The 19,385-nt window shown below is 39.7% G+C and overlaps 1 protein-coding gene across 1 annotated transcript in view; it reads left to right on the plus strand.

The window, feature by feature from the left end:
* Positions 1–19,385, plus strand: part of LOC135612552 (probable amino-acid acetyltransferase NAGS2, chloroplastic) — a 42,793-nt gene that overhangs the window by 14,156 nt on the left and 9,252 nt on the right. The window contains exon 4 of the mRNA XM_065108979.1: positions 3,412–3,563. Coding sequence (XP_064965051.1) covers positions 3,412–3,563 — 152 coding nt within the window. The remainder of the gene's footprint in view (positions 1–3,411; positions 3,564–19,385) is intronic.

Here is a 19,385-nt window from a genome sequence, read left to right on the forward strand (position 1 = left end):
TTTGAGGAGGGAATTTGACAGCAAAATCTCGGTTTAGATAACAACAATGATGACTAATTTAATCAAGAAAATTTCGGCAGTATAACAGCAAGGAAATTGGTGCAAGTTGTGATAGCAGAATTCTCGTCAAAAAATTCCAGCAGTTTGCGACGAAAGTTTGCAGCAACACAAGAATGTTTTTAGAGATGAATTCCTCAATAGATCAATCTTAGATGGAAGCCAAGATGATCTATGAAGCGTATAAGAAATTTTGTTCAAAAAAGATTGCAAATAGATTCGGTTAAAGGCAACAATATGCGGCTGAAATTTTCTATAGCAATCCTTCGTTCGCAAAGATGGTAACTTTTGCGACGAAAGGAATTCGCAGCACGGGATAGATAAGAAGACTTCTTCTTGGTATTTTGAATGGAAAATTATAGTTGTAAAATGTATTAGTGATAAGAGAATACCAGATCTTTGATGCAATTGGAGGTGACGTCAGTAGATTGATTTGATCTACGACATAAGATGATGGTGGAGATGGCGACGTCAAGAGCAATTGTTGGAATTGCTTGGCCGGTGGTGGGTGGCAGGGATGGCAGCAAAAGCAGCAAGATCGCTGCTCTGATACCAGATAATAGAACCCCAGAGGAATTCTATGTAGATTGATATTTGAGGGAGATCACTCCTTGGAACGCTATAGGGGTTCCACCCTCCTAGAAGTCGGCCAAATGGCTGCAATTGTAGATATATCTTATTCTCAAAGAGATGGAAGCTTCATGCTTATATAAGGCTCCAAACCCTAGCCCTAGGGGCTGCTTCCTAAGTGAGTTAACCCTTTTGCCCTCAGCCCTAGGGGCTGCTTCCTAAGTGAGTTAACCCTTTTGCCCTCAGCCCTAACCAACCAGCCCAGTAAAAGGGGGCGGCGACTAGGAAGCCCAAAGGCCCAAATATAAACCCTAGCCACTCTTCTTTATAGGATAGAGGCGGCTAGGTGGGGTTTATTACAATCTCATAGGGTTTTATTAGCTGTTTCTTGGTTGAGTAAGACCCAACCCTGCTAGGGTCCTATTAGTAAAGCCACAGAAAGCAGGGAGCAACGAGTTGATGTACGTGGACATCAAGCTCAATAGCCAAACAACCTATGCAATGGCGGACATGGGTACTACCTACAACTTTATTGCCGATCGAGAAGCAAAGTGACTTGGGCTGATCTTGGAGAAGAACTCAAGTGGGATGAAGGCGGTGAACTCGGAGACCAAGCGAATCTCTGGGCTAGCAAAGGAAGTCCCCATCAAGATCGGAACATGAAGTATAAGCACAAACCAAGGTATACAATTTCGAATGATACCGCCCGGTATGGGCGGTACGTATCGGTTTGATAGTAAATCGGTACGTGGACCACTTGCTACCGGACGGTATTATATATATATATAAAGGCGACGTCGCCTCGCCTGGGGAGAAGAGAGGCGACATCGCACATTTTTTAATATAAATATAAATATATAAATAATAGATATATAAATAAAAGATTATATATATATATATATATATATATATATATATATATATATATATATATATATATATATATATATATATATATATATATATATATATATATATATATATATATATATATATATATATATATATATGGAGTCGTTGCTCGTACAATAAAGGTCGTGGGAGAGCATTTCCTTAGATTTCATATAAAGCTTGTCGGTAGTAGGGGGATTCAGATCAATACTCGTGGTAGTTGATCGATTTTCAAAGTATGCAACATTCATTGCTTCACCCCTACAATGTTCAGTGATCGAGTCCCGTACAATATTCCCGCATAATATCATTAGTGATCGAGACGCTTGGTTCCTGGGACGATTATGAACTGAGCTATTCAAATTGTTGGGGTCTAAGTTATACTTCTCTACAAGCCTCCACCCTTAGACGGATAGCCAAACTGAAAGAATAAACTCGTTCCTTGAGTAATATCTTCGGCACTACGTGAGTGCCAACCAACGAGATTGGATGAAGTTGTTGGACATAGCCCAATTCTTCTACAACTTGTAGTGGAGCTCTACGTCCAGTAAGAGCTCCTTCGAGATCATTATAGGACAACAACCGTCGACTCACACCTTGGCTATCGGTTATACTAGGAGTAGTCCGTCAGCATATCACTTTACAAAAAAATAGCATCGAAATACAGATATTACGCGAGCTTACTTGGAGAAGGCAGCCAAAAAGATGAAGAAGTGGGTAGACTTGGGAAAGTGACCGCAAGAGTTCAAAGTTGGTGATTTGATATTGGTGAAGCTCCAACCAACATCACTCCAGTTCTTTAGGCACAAAGTGCACAAAGGATTGGTGCGCAAGTATGAAGGGCCCTTCCCAATTATCACAAAGGATTGCTCGCTGAATTGCTTATAAAGCTTCCTCTTCACGAGATGTTGGGACTTGTCCGTCGCTCGTTTTCAAACTAATCATCTTGCTGTTTTACAGGTCCTTCGGGACCTTCACGAGGTTGTAATTAGGCTGACCCTTTGCGGACGCATATATCACAAGGGTGCCTCATGGCTTAGGCAATCTTAGCTAAGTTCGAGAAGTTGGCGCAAGGGTGCTTCACGACTTAGGCAACTCCAGCTAAGTCCGTGATAATTGCCACAAAGGTGCCTCACAACTTAGGCAATTCTAGCTAAGTCCGTGACAGGAAGGGAGGGGGTTTCAATATCAAGGAAGCAAAAGGCAATTGCTTCAATTTTGTAACTGAGAAGATACAGTTTCTAAGTGAATGGTCATTTTTAAGCAGTGAGAGTCTCTTTAATATGAATTCTTTTTCTAATAAGCAGTTACAAAGTTCAAAGGTCTTTGCAATGGAAGGGATCATGAAGCCAGTTCATTCTTTGATATTTCACCTCTTTATGTTTGCTTTGCTTTTTTTTTTTTTTCTGCTTGCTATTCTTTTCTGTTTCTTTCTCCTGATCCATCTTCTAGCATTTGTAGTTGTCAAAATGTGATTGCTCATTTGTTGTTAAAACTTGAGATGTCTTTGGTGCTTTGATATATTTAATTGGTGCAACCTGAAGATTCTGGGGTTTTGTTTATGGATTCAGTTGGTTCTAGCAGTCCCCTTTCTGGCTTAAGTAGATTTTTGTTGCTTTGACTGCGATGAGAGCTTAAGTAACTTTTTATTTCTTTTTTATAATTAATATTTAAGAAAAAAACCAAGAGCAGTTCTGGTTATCCAAGTATTCTCACATACCTCTGGATGCTAATGCTACAAAAAAAATGAAATTCTTTCACTAAACATGCTTTTATTCTATGAATTGTTTCTCTTTCCTTTGGGAAATTGGAGGGTAGTTTTCTTTTCAGAATTCTTCTTTTTTCTCATCTTTCCACTAAGTTGGGTAACTTGATCTCCTTCTCACATGGCAGAGAAGAGGAGTAGTTGATGGTATTGACTTTGGATCAACTGGTGAGGTGAAAAAGATAGATGTTCCACGTATACGGGAATGGCTCGACAAAGAATGTATAGTCATAGTGAGCAATCTGGGTTACTCTAGTGCAGGAGGAGTTTTGAATTGCAAGTATGACGATTTATTCTCTCTTTTTCTGAATGGATTTCGATTTCATTTTTGTTTATCTATGCACCTGCATTCCAAACGATAAATATTAACATGTTGGATGCTATACTTTGTCAGATATAATATCTTTTTTCATTCTATTGATCACAAGTCATTTTTTAAAGGTTTATGGTAAACCCCCTCCTTGTGTGCCACATGTGGGAGAAATAATGTGCTTTATAATATCTAGACAGGTGATGTCATATGTATAGTTGATTCATGCTATGTGCTCCTTTAAAACCAAGTCCAACAAGTATCCTTTTTTTATGTATAAGAATGGTACTTATTAGTATTCTAGTAATGATGTGACATCTGGGCCTTGTATTCCCTTTGTAGCTGGTATAAACCTTCTTGGAATCCACTTTTCTATGGTAACTTGTTCGGTATTATGTGTTATAAGCACATGAATTTTGTGATTTCTTTTGATTTTGGGCCAGCTGACCTAAACCTAATTGAGTGCTCATAAAAGGACCTGTGCTAGCTCCATCTAAACCTAAACCTATTTTTCTGACAAAGGTAAGGGACAAAGACGAGATTGATTTGATCCTAGGACCTTTGCTCTCAATTCCTAATTGAGTGCTCATAAAACCAATGCCATCCATCTATATGTTCACTTTTCTTTCATTTTTCTAACAAAGGTAACTGACAAAGACGAGATGCAGGACCTTTGTTATCAAAAATAAAGATTTTTATCAGTTAGGCTTGCCAACATCTTGAAAAATTTATTAGGTGAAATTTTGAACCCCAACCATTGATGCATATCAGCACCAGAACAATGCTAGAATAATGTTTTGAATACAATTCATCAGATGAGCATTCTTTCTTTGTTTTTGATAAATGTGGTTGGTACATGACCACTTATTTAAGTATAATTTAATGGATGTTTCCAAACTCCGAATCAAGAGAGGTCAAGATATTCACACTAGTTTCTTAGCTTTCTTATAAATAAGAATTTTAATACATATTTCAATATTAATTCCAAGGTAAATTTTGATTCATTTATGACTTGGATTATACATTATTAGAAAGCTTATCGAGTTAAAAATGCATGACATTTTACAGAACCTAATTTGACTTTTTTTAGAGCTTATTTCTCTCTATAAAAGTTGTGATGACTTCTATCAAGATTGAAAGAAAGTTCTCACTTTTGGAGTTTAAAGATGGCTTTTAGTTAATCTATGAGCCTTTAATTAGTTTTCATTTATTTTAAATAATTCTAAGATGACTTTTAGTTATTCTATGAGTCTTTAATTAATTTTTATTTATTTTAAATCTTGAAAATAGTGAAGAATTGATTATCTGTGGAGGGTTGTTCTAAGCCTATCAATGTATATATCTCATGTCTTGTAAGCCTCTTAGAGGCATAAAGTATTTTGAATATGTCTCTCAAATTCTTGAGAGGTGTTTTTCTCATACAACTTTATATCTTTTGGTGGATTCCTTGTAGTTTTTCTTAAAGTGGTGAGTTCCTATGCACTCTATCCCTAGTTAGACGACTTGGATGACGTTGTTTGTATTCTTTGGGTGTTGTACTTGGGTGGTGAGTTTGTTTATCTACCATTTAGTCTATTTCACTTATTTTCCTCTCCATCTGATCCATCCCGGCATCAAATTGGTATTAAAACAAAGATTATCATGGTTGATCATTGCCAATGTGCTCCCAATGTCGAAGAACATGTCTCTTATAAAAGAGATCATTGACACATTGAAATTGATGAGTTGAGGAGGCATATACAACAAGTCCAATAACGTTTGGATCAATATGAGTTTTTTCAGTATAACAATTCAAACCATGTTTCTGAAGTTGAAGAAGAGTATATTAATTCTTTTTATTAAAGTCACCCTTCTAGAGATGATTTCATTCCCTCTCCTTGTATACGAAGAAATTATGATTTTGTTCGTGACTTTAATATTAAAATCGATATTATGAAGTTTGAATGATGAATGTAACAAAATGAGTTTCATAATTGGCTTTATGCTATTGAAAGCAATGATTTGAATACCGTATCGTATCGCTCGGTACGGGACGGTACATATTGGTCCACCAACAAACCAGCAAGTGGACCACTCGCTATCGAGCGGTATCAAGTATTTGGCCTTGTATCGGGCGATATGGGGTTATACCAGGTGGTAACGGTCAAAATCGACCGTTATCGAATGGTAATAGTGTTCTAACGATCAATTTCACCGTTGTAGGTCTCCTCAAGGGTTTTTAAACCCTTTCCTCTCCCCTATTTCAATCCATTTCACTCACACTCTTAAACTCTTTTAAACTCATTTTTTCTCACATTCTCTGATCTTCATTCTCCTAAACTCAACAAAACAACGAATTGTGGATTGAATCCAAGGTATGTAGTTTCGAATAATACCGTCCGTATCGGGTGGTAAATACCGGTCTGTCAACTGACCGGTACACGGACCGCCCGTTACTAGACGGTATATATATATATATATATATATATATATATATATTTATTTATTTATTTTTATTTTTATTTTTTAAAGACGACATCGCGTCGCCTCGGTGACATCGTCGAAAAAGGTGACGTCGCCTAGAGAAGGAAAAAAAAAAAAAAAAAAAAATATATATATATATATATATATATTATTAAAGGCGATGCCGCCCGGAGAAGGAAAAAAAAAATATTTTAAAGGTGACGTTGCTTTGGGTTGAGTCGATGGTGGCTCTCGCGCCCACCATTCCACGGGTCAGCCCTCCCTTGAGTCCGATCTCCACATCGACTCCAAGTGTGCCTTCATTTAAGTTGCTTTGGGTCGCTCCCCCACTTGATCTCGCAATGCATTCTCTCAAACGAGATCATGCGACGACTCCTCGCCGCTTGCTCAGTCCATTGAGCTTCGTGGAGTCGTTGTTTGTTGAGGTACTCCTCCTCAACATGTGAGGTCCGTCCTACATGATTCTCCCTCTGGAGAGCCGGGACATATCCCTCCTGGATAACTGTCCCATTGGTGCAACATCTCTCTTCGTTTCGGAGACCACCATCCCCTTAGACTACTCCCGATCTACTGAACAAACTGTGCATTGTTCTGCCTCCTGCAAACGCACTTGCTAGATTGCAACTCCACGTCAATACAACCCCCGTTGCACCACTCAAGGCCTAGCAACATGCTGAACTCACTGCACACTTCAGCCTCCTACGGACGTATCCTTCACATGCCGAAGAGAAAGTTTCAATGCTCCATGGCGCCGAGTTTCGGTCGCCTTGGGATGGTCACGAACATTCCATCGTCCGTATATAAGCCCATGCATGAGTACCAAATTCTTCGAGTTAGCAATTCCCCTTACCTCTGTGAGCTTTGCATAACTCTTTTGGTCGTTGAGCAACTCATTCCACCTTGCATTGTCTCATCTTTTACCAAGCGCCTCGCTTGTCTTGAGCACCATCAAGTATAGTTGTCAACGTTGAGCCATAGCTCAAACTCAGCCATCCCAACCTTTGTGTGCTCCGCATTCTTCCAAGCTTGCCTGTTCTCGTGGTGCCTCTTGCGCGAAGGGTTGGCTATTCCTCTGAATGCCAATGTCAGATGCCCGCTCCTCCGAGTGACTCCTTTTCCCTACATCTCGATGCTCGTTTTCCCCCAAACGATCGCGCGTGTGCTGACTGCCCTCAACGCAGCTCCGCTAGGTCCCCCACATTTGCATGCTAAGTGTTTCTATGAGTGCTTGTCCCGCTCTGATACCATCTGTTACGGACTTAGCTGGTTTTGCCTAAGTCGTGCGGCACCCTTGCGTGTCCGTCCGCAAAGGTCAGCCTCCCCAAAGCCTCCCATTGTCCCTTAGGACCAACAAAAGAGAGAACGGGTTAGAGAGAATGCCTCAATTGGGATCCACAAGCAAACATCTCCGAAAAACACTTCATAGACAATGCAAATTACAAACAGACTTTACAAGCTCTGAACAGTTGCACAACAAAGGGTAAAATGGTCCATTACAGACCGAGAATCTCTCACACTTGTCCACATGACACAACCTTTATTTACAAGCCTAAAGAGGCCACCAACCTAACTAAAGTGGGACTATTAAGCCTTCGGCCGCCCCTCTACATGCTGTACAAGACATGAACATGCCAAAAGACACGGACATACATAAGCATTACATCAAACATCCTGTTTAGAAGTTTGTCCGTGACAAGTTGGCGCTTCAGATTGCACCTCCTCCGCTCGCGGAGAGTAGCCAACTTCTCGCTCATCATGTTCGCTGCCGCGCTCCTCTTGAGCGGCTCCAACAGCATGAGAGCGAGTGTGCACATGCAGCCCACCTGCGGCTGCTTGGGGCAAGGGTCCGGCTTGCCCCGTCTTGTTGGATTCGCCATGATGCTTAGCCATGGCGAAGTTGCGAAGTCCCTTCGCTGCTCGCTTGAAGTGCTTGCCCGCTCTGATACCACAATGTCACGACCTTAGCTGGAATTGCCTAAGGCGTGAGGCACCCTTGCGGCCAAGACGCGAACTTATCTTGCGTTGCCTAAGTCGCGCTTCGCCCTTGCGATATTGCTCCGCAAAGATCAGCCCACTTGTAACCTCTCGCAGGTCTCGAAGGACCTGTAAAAGAGAAAGTTGATTAGTTCGAAAGAACGAGGGACGAACAAGTCCCGACGTCTCGTGAAAAGAGGGGAAGTTTTACAAGCAATTCAGTGAGCACCTTGCGTGCACAAGAGAAAAGAGGGAGAGGGGGAAAACAGGGGCTTTAGAAGGTTGAACGAACAGCTGCAAGCCCACAAACAGCTGCTCACCGAGTCCCGGGCGCGACAACAAGTTCCCGTCAAAGTGAACATGCGAACTTGCGAATGAGTGTTCAACGCTCGGTACTATACCGAAGCCCCATCCAGCCCTGTGCCACCCGGGGGGTTCAAAGGGGCTGAGATGGCTGACATTTTGGTGAGCGGAGGCAGATTCCAGAAATCAGCCCGCGACACACGAAAACCGAGCTGTTTTGGGCTGTTTTGGGGTTGTTTTGCTCGGTTCGGTGAGCGGTCGCTTTGTAACGCTACAGCTTGTTCGAACTTACATTTTTACAAGCAAAATGACTCAAAACCAAGGCAAAACAGGTTGCCAAGTAGCTGTACATGTAGATGAGAGCGACGAATGGGTCGTTGAACGGAGTTGTTGCGGGTGCGCGACGACCGTTCGTGACAGGACGTTGTAATCGCTGACCATGGGCGGTACTACTATTGTAAGCTTTGACACAAAGTTGAAAAGGTTAAGTTTGACAGTATCACCATCGTTATTGTGTCATGGATCAATGCAATCAATATATTTGATGTTTGTTCATGATTGTTTTTGGTTCTTGTTTTTGTCTTTTTTTTTGGTATTTTTGAGTGTTTTCTCGTAGGCAATATGTACGGGGCTGAATTTACCATCATCAGCCCCATTTTTGTTTGTTGTCAGTGTTTTTGTTTTATGTTTCTATCATGTGAAACATGAAAAATGTTTCTCGTTATGACACCATATGAAGGGAAAAATAATGGCAAAACATCCCTTTTCTTGTGTGGTATGGGCTCATTTTTTGCTGACGACCTTGCAGTATGAAACACCAATTGTCTTAGCACCTTGGAACCCTAGGTGGCATCTGGGTGGATGAGGCCTTGGGTATATGTCCGAGGGGTGATGCAACGTCTTTAGTGTCCCCGTTTTCTATTTGACGAAAGTGTTATGTGCATATTGGGCCTATATCTACCTTTGGAACCCCCTTTGTGTGCGCTCATTTAGCTTTTTTTCGATATCCTTTTGTGCTTAATAAAAGTTGCCTGCTTTGTGTTGCTTACGATCTTGGTTATCTTAATATACCACTGTCCTTTTTGTTCGGGACAGTGGTATATTACTTGCACATACACCTTTCTAACCTTTTCTTCTCTGTGTAGGTCCTTTGTGGATTACACGAGGTTAAAGGCTGACCCTTGCAAACGAGTATTGCTTGGGTGTTGTACGCCTCAAGCAATCTTGGCTAAGGACGTGATAAAGTGGTATCAGAGCGGGTTAAGCAAACATCGAATTACCATGGCAGAGTAGCATGACAAAACTAGCACTGCTATACAAGATGGACATCAACAATACTTGATCGTTTCGGAGAAATTGATGAGCACTCTTGTGAAAACTAGTAAAGTCGCTTTAGAGGAGCGTGGCATTTATAGTGATGTTCCCACAAAGCCAGTGTTTTTTAAATTAGTAGACGCTGAGGTCCCAAAACGCCTAAGGCATCTCACCTAGGCGCCCATTTGAGCGAAGCGAATCGCTTCAGAATATAAAAATATAAAAATATAAAAATATAAAAATATATATTATGATTGATAAATATGATTATAAAAAAAATATCACATCAAATAAAAATCATATAAAGTGTTAAATCACATTGTCCATCTTCTAATAACAAAAATATGTTACAACAGTAAAGTTTCTACATCAAATTCAATGATTATCATAATCAACATCATCATTCTCAAACTTATCATTATCCTCCTCTTCTTCTTGTCCATCTTTATCAAAATAAGTTTCCTTATCTTCGATAATGGAATATGATAAGCTTGAAGCTTTTGCACTTATTTTTTCTTTCATCATTTGTCTTGTGTATGTCTGGGATTCTCTAACACTTCAGGTTTTTACCACATCTTCCCATGTCAAACTATTATCTTCAAATACAATCTCAACTTTGCCATCTTATAAGTTTGCACCCATTTTCCTTACAACCACTTATTTGAATCATCAATGTCTTATAATAAGATTAGATTACTGCTATTTCACAAATCATAACGAGCCTTTAGCGTTTGATTATGCTTTATATACTAGATCATATAATCGTTAATACTTTAACATATTTATTTTCTTTGTGAGAATCTGTCATGTTATATAAATTAAATATATATTAATACATGTATCTAAAAAAAGAATAGATTAGTTGTAATAAAATATTCGTATATACTTATACTCTAAAAAACACTCCAAGTTTGCTCATAACCCGTAGTACTACAAGTCAAACTAAGAATTTTGATAACCAATTGCTACAAGTTTGGGATGGAATTTTCAAATAGACCCTATTGTTCAGTTACAAAATTTAACTTCATTATTAACAAAAACATACTATATGTGTTTACATGATGTTACTTATAACACATGGGGATTTAGTTGTCCTTGATTGAATTGTCAGGAATTACAAAGAGACCTTTGATATTCATATGTAAAGATAATTCATGCGTGATCTTATCTTTAACCTCAATGCTTGGAACCTGTCTTGTAATGCACTAACATAACCCAGATATAACTTCTATATTAAGCTCAATGGAGTTCTTATAAAAGAATTCTAGGTTTAAATATTATCCAACTGCATATAATGGATGAAGTTGATATGTTCATTTTTAATCAATAATTACAAATATATCTTTATACTTTTCTTCAGTTTCATAAAAAGACTTTTGAATCATTTCCTTGTCTTTGTCCATAGCCTTGTAAAAATATCCTATTGCAAACTTTTTTTTATTTTTCGTAAATTAAGTGACTCGAACATAAGGGCCCATTGCCCTTAATGTATAAATTATATGATTCCAAAAGGATGACATTTAGATGATATTACTAGCCTTCTTACTTTTCGCTTCCTTTGCCCATTTACTTGCTATCCATTTCTCCAAAATAAACATGTTTCTCAGGTTGGGCTTTTGATGGTGCACACTTTATAATGTCAAGAAAGAAGTAGCAAATTTAGTGACACTATATCTCACCAAGTCCTTGTTGCCTACAAATTCTCATCGTATTTAAAACCTCAGTATATGAGTATTGAGAAATTTAATGACAAAGGCTACCCTTTCTAAAGTCTTTTTGATGTTATGATTCTTTCCAATATCCTCTAGTATTAGATTAATGCAATATGCCATGCATGGAGTTCAGTACCAGTGGTGTCTTTTTTCTTGAAGTAATTTATTTGAGCATTTGAGACCAAGAATTGAAATTTTGTACCGTACTGGCATTTCGAGATTTGCTCGGTACGCTATGGTATTGTATACTGAGCGGTATATTTCGGTATACCGCTCGGTATATATATATATATATATATATATATATATATATATAAAAGAAAGGTAAACCGCTCAGTATACCTCTCTTCTCCCCACTCGGCTACTTAGTGTTCTATGTTGTGTTTTGATATCAATGTGATATATGTGGCTAAACATGTTTCTATTGATGGTGACCTATGCTAAATAGGTTGTTTCCTACCCTAAATAGTGCCAAAAAGAGGATTAATTGGTGCTAAACAATTCCAAACAAGGATTAACTAGTGCTAAACAACATTAAAGAGGGATTGGAATATTTTTAAAGAGGGATTAACTGGTGCTAAACAACTTTAAAGAGGCACTAAGAAGAGGAAGTAATTGGCCTATGGAGGAGGTGGGCAAGGAGAGAGTGACGACAGCAAAAGAAGCTTTAGACAAAGGCGGCAACAAAGGAGGAATCTTTGGACGAAGGTGGTGGCGGTGGAGGGAGCTTAGGATGATGGCATCGACGTCGGAGGGAGCTTTGCACGAGGCATCGGTAGTAGAGGGATATTCACATGAAAATAATGGCGACGGAAGGGGCTACAGATGAAGGCAACGTCAACGGATGTAGGGTTTAGAGTTTCAAAGCTAGGTCAGGCGCGCTGGGTGGTGGGGTTTAGTATTGGGGCTCCTCTTTAGTAGGTTTGATTGAACCGATTTTCTTGTTAAATCAAACCAGGCACAGGCACAAGCCACCTTCACTCGGGCGCTTGCTCGAGGTGCTCGACGAGCCTGATGCTTGGATTCAGTAAAGTGCGTCATTAAAAAATTGTGTGAGTTGCTCGGGCCTCGCCTCGCCTCGCCCGAGTGCCTAGGTGAGCACTCGGGCGCTTATTAACAACATTGCATGGAGTGAGGGTTCTTTCACGTAGAAGAGGTAAAGAAACTCTGATTCAAGTTGGCAAAGAGTTCAAGCCGTATGAAGGTAGACAATTCGAAGGTGGAGCCTATTTCTAGATTGGTAAAGGGAGTTAACATCCAGATTAGAGATTGGAGCGGGAGCAAGAATATCATGACACTTCACTTGGATGATTTTTTTGTTGTTTTTAGGTTGGAGTTTCTATAGGAGGTGAAAGTAGTAGTACCCATGCCATTCTTGAACTTTTTTTTTTCTAATGGATGGTGACTCCATGCATGGTGGCACTTTTGAAGAGATTTTCGAAGGACACATACATGCTCTTAGAAAGAATTGAGGTGGGAAGACCTAAGTCATCCCATAGTAATGTAGTTGGAGTTATAAGGCTTTAGTGGAGGCCTAGAGTCCATCGAGATAAACACTTTTAAAGAATATGGTAGTGTCCCAACAACTTCGTTGCCAAAGCCCTTTCTACGAAGATACAAGGTGGAATAACAGTTCAAACTCAATGAAGGAGTCAAATATCCAGTCAATCATATCCACATTGGGCATCATTTCCGGAGTAAAGGAATCTTAAGGACCTCTCAAACAAATTGCTGGATGATGGACTGTTCCAAAGCTTATCTTTGCTCGTGGGTGTCTTGGTGCTTTCGAGGGACAAGACCAGGAGACCGATTGTTACTGCCAAGTAAATAATTGAAGAATCAAAGTTGTCAAAGGCCATGTAACAAGGATGGCGGTGACCACTTGTAGTCTGTTTAGCGAAAGATTAGACTAGAAATGCTTCCTAAGTTATAGAGTGTGTAGAAGCAACTAATCAATGGAGGCAAGACATTGCAACGACCTCAAATCTAGGAGGGACTTAACTACTTAAGAAGAATTTAGTAGAAAAAGTGTCGGGCAGATGGCCATGAACATGAGAGGGTGAGGCATGGTACTGCATTGACGGGTCTTTCGAGCACTAACCAAACTTGTGCTCTGGAGGGTATATTACAATTTCGACTGCAAATACGGTTTGGACGATCCCAAAGGCGCAACCAAAGTTATCACATAAACATTCTACAAGGGCGAAACTCGACTTAAGTTTGAAAAACCACTTCCAGGACTTTAGAATTGCGATGACAAAGAGTGGGTAAAGTCAAGTAACTAGCTCAGAGCAAGGACTACAACTCGAGGAGTTTGAGTAAAGCCAATCAAAGTAACCCAACTCTCCTCACCTATGTAGTGGACCTCTACAATAATTGGAAGTCCCTTAAAATGAAAGATGCAAGGAGCAAACTTCATGGGAGAAGGTTGTAGACTCTTAAGTTCTGTGGCATAGCGTTGGTGAAGCTCCAACCAGCAACAGTCAAGCTCTTGTTGGGTGACACATCTAAGGTGCTTAAACACAAGTATAAGGGCTTGTCTCTTTCCAATCAACATATCCGAAGGATTCAGTGAGAAGTGTTCCAGCTCAACAAACTTTCCTAGCTGAACCAACTTAGTGATGAGTTGCAACAAAGTAGGCGGATCGAAGTCGACAACTCAAAAGAAGCTAGGAAACAAGTTGCGATTATGGACGATCAATCTTTAACATACAAGAAGGTTTTTGATGAGAGCATTGAAAGAATAAGTGGGGGAGACTTTCATGGAATAATGTAGTCAAAGTGTTTGATGCTTGTCTATGATGGTTTTCAATTCTTGTTTTCTATAATGTAGTTAAAGTGTTTGATGCTTGTCTATGATGGTTTTCAATTCTTGTTTTCTATCATTTTCTGGTGTTTTTGAGTGTTTTCTTATAGGCAACATGTACGAGGCATAATTTACAACCATTAGCCCCATTTTTGTTTGTTGTCAATGTTTTTGTTTTGTGATTTTATCATGTAAAACTTGAAAACGTTTCTAGTTGCACGATGTCGTGCAAAGGGGAAAATAGCCCAAAACAACCTTGATCTCGAGTGCCATAGGTTGATTTATGGTTGATGACCATACAATGCGAAATATTAGCCATCTCAGCACCATGTAATCCCCTGGGTGGCATTGGTGCAGATGTGGCCTTGGGTATATCTTTGAGGGGTGATGCAACGTCTTTAATATGCTCGATTTCTGTTGGACAAAGTGCCAGGTGAACATTGGGCCTGCATTTGCCTTCAAAATCCCTTTGTGTGCTCCTTCAGCTCGTTTTCGATATCCTTTGGTGCCAAATAAAAGTTGGTTGTTTTTGTTGCTTGTGATCTCGGTTATCTTATCCTTTTTGTGTGCAATGGTAGCATAGTATTTGCATTTTTGCCTTTTAATCTTTTCTTATTTGTGCAAGTCCTTTGTGGACTGTATAAGGTTAAGGTGTAGGTTGACTCTTGCGGACGAGTATTATTTAGGCACCATGTGCTTTTGGCAATCTTAGCTAAGGACGTGACAATAGGTGGTGGTACCACCATTGCAATTGCAGGGTGTTAGCGATGCTTGTCGGTTGACTTAGGCAGTACCACCGACCCTAGGCAATGTTAGGCCCAATTTGAAGTCCAATGTCAGTATCAACAGATAGGCTCTGTTTCATCCCAATTCGACCCAAAATGACTTTGACCAAGACAATTTCTCATCCATGGTTCATTCAGCACATAATCAAAGCTTTCGACATGTCACAACTTTTGACACATTATCATCATGTCCAACACGTCATCCTATCCTTCAACATGATGTTCGATTACTGGCACGTCAACTAATCCTTCATCTTGATGTCTAATTTCTTGGCTCAATGATCTTTTAACATAATCGATTCTTTGGATCAACGTTCGACTCGACTCGGTGATCTTTCGGCACGATGACCAATTTTTTCCATCCGATGTTTGATTTTTTGGCAGTCTAAATCCTTGGTCGAAGTGTATTTTGTGTCACTGATCTTAATAACAAATTAGTTCCTCAAATTCATTAATTGAATTCATAGTCAAAATCCAGAATTCAACATACATGGTATTTCATGGTCTTGCCTCTTTTATCATCTATTTATAAAAGTATTCAGTTTTATTGTGACTTTAATCACTGAATGCTTGAAAGGATATAGTTTCAAATGGGCAAATGAGGCCCAGAAGAACTTTAAGATTCTAAAAAACAAGATAATTGAAGCTCTTATTCTAAGACCAAGGTTTGCAATTTCGGTCCATATCGAGGTATCGAGCCTTGCTCGGTACGGTATGTACCGAGGCGTACCAACGGTATGCTAGGGCGTACCGAGCGATACGCCTAAAATAGCTAAAAGGTCAGTAATGGTTAAAATCGACCGTTACTGCCCGGTATAGGTTGGTAACGTTTGAAATCGATTGGTCCTGATCGAAATTTTGATCATTACCGCCAGATACAACCCTGTATCGTCCGATACGGAGCTAAAAATTTGCTACCGCCAGATACAACCCTGTATTGCCCGATACGAAGCTAAAAATTTGCTACCGCTTGGTAGTGAGCGATCTACGTGCCGAGAGGCTCTCAGACCGATACATACCGCCCGTACCGAGCGGTACACAACAAAATTAAAAACCATGCCTAAGACCAAGGTCTGCCATACCAAATCGTACCGCCCGGTATGGGCGGTACCAAGGTTCGTCGTACCGTACCGTACCGGCATTTCGACCCGGGCTCGGTACCGGTACGGTACGGTATACCGCTCGGTACACCCTGGTGTACTGAGCGGTACACTCGGGTGTACCGAGCACTGTAGCAGTGCTACAGTGCTACAGTGCACTGCTACAGTGCTCGGTACAGGCGGACCGGTACAGGGCGGTCCGCGTACCGCTAGCCTGTCGGACCGATACGTACCGCCCGTACCGGGCGGTACAGTCTGGTACGGCAAACCTTGGGCGGTACATACCGGTCCGACAGGCTACCAGTACGCGGACCGCCCGCTACTGGGCGGTACGTTAAAAAAACCCCGTATCGGATGATACGGGGTAATATAGAGCGGTAACGGTCGAAATTTCGACTGTTACCGCCCGGTACCACTCGGTAACGGTCGAAATCGATCGTTACCGCACTATAGCAGTGCTACAGTGCTCCAACAGTCAATTTGACCGTTGGAGCCCTTTCTCATTCTATTTAAGCCATTCTTCTCTCCCTTATTTAAGCCAAAGGGGAAGGCAGTAGCATCAATTGCATCGTTGGAAAGAATCGAGTCGGGCGATGAGACACCTTTACAATCACATTCTCTTTCTCGCTCGGTCTAGAGACATGACAGCAACACGGACAGCAGTGCCTTGATAGATGATGGCGGTGATGCCGGGCAGTCGTTGGTCTCGTCTACACAACTTGAGGGTGGTGAATGGACTGAGGAGCAATATTTTACACATGCCACTTAAGGTTCAGATCATGGAACTCGACAAGGTACTGGTCAAGTTTATGCGCGGAAGGGGAAGGGGAAGGGGAAGGGGAAGGCAGTGGATGAATATGAACAAATGCGACAGAGCATATATGATATAGACATAGAAAGAGGCTCATCGTATTCACAACCATCGTATTATGGAGAATCATACGGGCAACAACAGTATGGTGATAGTTGGTCATCTTTCTCTGAGCAATAGTATGATACAGAACATCAGATCAGTAGTGAAAGTAGAAGCTCTGACATTCACCAATATATGCCTCAAGAGTTGCCTCGGACAAATATGATTCATGACGATCAGTCTACGATCAGCACCACATTGATGCATCAATGGCATACGGTATATCAATACACTATGTCATGGGATCAATTTCATGATTGGGTCCAACAAACGTATCATATTGATATGTAGATGTATCGGATCGAGGACCCCGATCCACCATCCGTGGAGGCCTGTCGTTCGTTTTGGTGGTAGAATCAAGTAATCAACAATCAGGTATATCTACATATGTGATTATTTAATTCATTTGAATTTTAGAGTTTATATTGTAACAAAATAGTCTAACAATTCAACTGATTTTTCTGTAGATATTTCAATCTATAACGGGCTGAAATACGAACCTCGAACAAGACTACCTCAAAGTTCGAAAAAGATATGTGATACTATTCTTACCTAATTTACATTGATTTTGCTAAACTTATACTATTACTATATTTATTTGTAACTTGAAAACCTTATCCTAACTTTTTTTTTAATTTTCAGGTATTTTCGGAGGGTTAAATCTGTGAAATCAGGTGTTCCGCTCGGTACACCGTACCGTACCATACCGAGCCCAGGTCGAAACGTCGGTATGGTATGGTAATGCGAACCTTGCCTAAGACTACTAAATTTTGACTAAGTTTTCGAAGTTGAGTACAATGCTTCCAACATGGGAATTAGTGCTATTCTTTATCAAGATGGTAAACGAGTTGCCTTATTTGGTGAAAAGTTGAATGATTCTCACAAGAATTACTCTACTTATGCTAAGGAATTCTATATGATCTACCAAGCTTTTAAATCATTAGAATCATTACCTACTTCCAAAACTATTTGTGCTTTACGTTGATAATGAAGCTTTGAAATACCTCGATAGCTAACAAAAACATAGCAGGTGACATGCTGCATGGGTTGAGTTTTTACAAGCCTATAATTTTATTATAAACTATAAGTCTGATGTTGAAAATATTGTTACTGCAAGCAGAAAATACTCGTTTAAATGCAAGTAAAGGCCACGGGATTTGAAAGTCTAAGAGAGTTTTATAAAGATGGTCCTTATTTTAAGGAAATTTTGGAAAAGTGTGAAAGTGGCTGCCATAATCATTTTCTACTTCGTGATGATTATTTTTTCAAGGTTAATCATTTTTGTGTTCCTCAAGGTTAATCATTTTCAAGGTCACTTTGGAAGGGACAAAACTTTAACACTTGAACTGGAAAATTTTTATTGCAAAAAAATGAACAAATATGTGAGAAGATATATGGAACATTACAAAATAGGTCATGTTATAAAAAGCCAAGTCATAAGTAAAATCAAGGTTTTTACACTCGACTAACTATTGCTAATACTCCTTGGGAGGATGTTAGTCACGATTTTGTTGTAGGTCGACCTAGAACCACAAAGGAACAAATGTTCTATCATTTTGTTCCTTGCCACAAAACATCTGTTACATCTTTCTTATATTGCTGGCTTATATTTTCATGAAATTATGAAACTCCATGGTATTTCTAAATCTATTATTTCTGATAGAGTTTCAAACTTCTTGAGTCATTTTTGGCATACTCTGTATTCTTTAGTGTAGATTAGGAAGAGATCTTCTTTCCATATACAAGCTGACAGACAATCTTTTAAGAAGTTGTCAATCTAAGTATGGAAAATCTTTTAAGAAGCTATGTGGGCAAAAACATTCATCAGTGGAATCTTATTTTCGCTTAACTTAAATTTGCATATAATCCTCTGCTAGCCAAACTATTGGTTGTAGTCCATTTCAAGTTATGTATGACCAAAATCTTATAAGTCCTTTGAATTTGGTTCCTCTTCCCATTGATCATCATTTTAATGGAGATGCAGAGGAACAAGTAAAGATCATCAAAATGTTACATGAAAAAGTTTGAGAAAAGATTCTTAAGCAAAATGAGAAGTACATGAAGAAAAGTTGGAGACAAGATTTTTAAGCAAAATGAGTTGTACAAGAAGAATGCTAACAAGCATCAAAAGCATGTTGAATTTCAAGGAGACTTAGTTTAGGTTTATCTTCAAAAGGAATGGTTTCCTCAAGGAAAGTATAGGAAACTTCATCCTAGAGCTAATGGACTTTTCAAAGTTCTACATTGTATTGGTAAAAATGCATACAAAGTTGATCTTCCTCGTAGTTATGGTATCTCAAATACTTTTAATGTTGCTGATCCTTTACCATGGTGAGAACAATAGTCTAGGTCTTGAGAATGAGTCTTATTCAATCAGGGGAGATTGACCTAGGAGTGTCTTCGAACTCTAAATCAAAAGAAG

The sequence above is a fragment of the Musa acuminata genome, chromosome BXJ2-5 (genome assembly GCF_036884655.1).
Source record: "Musa acuminata AAA Group cultivar baxijiao chromosome BXJ2-5, Cavendish_Baxijiao_AAA, whole genome shotgun sequence".
Taxonomy (NCBI): Eukaryota; Viridiplantae; Streptophyta; class Magnoliopsida; order Zingiberales; family Musaceae; genus Musa; species Musa acuminata.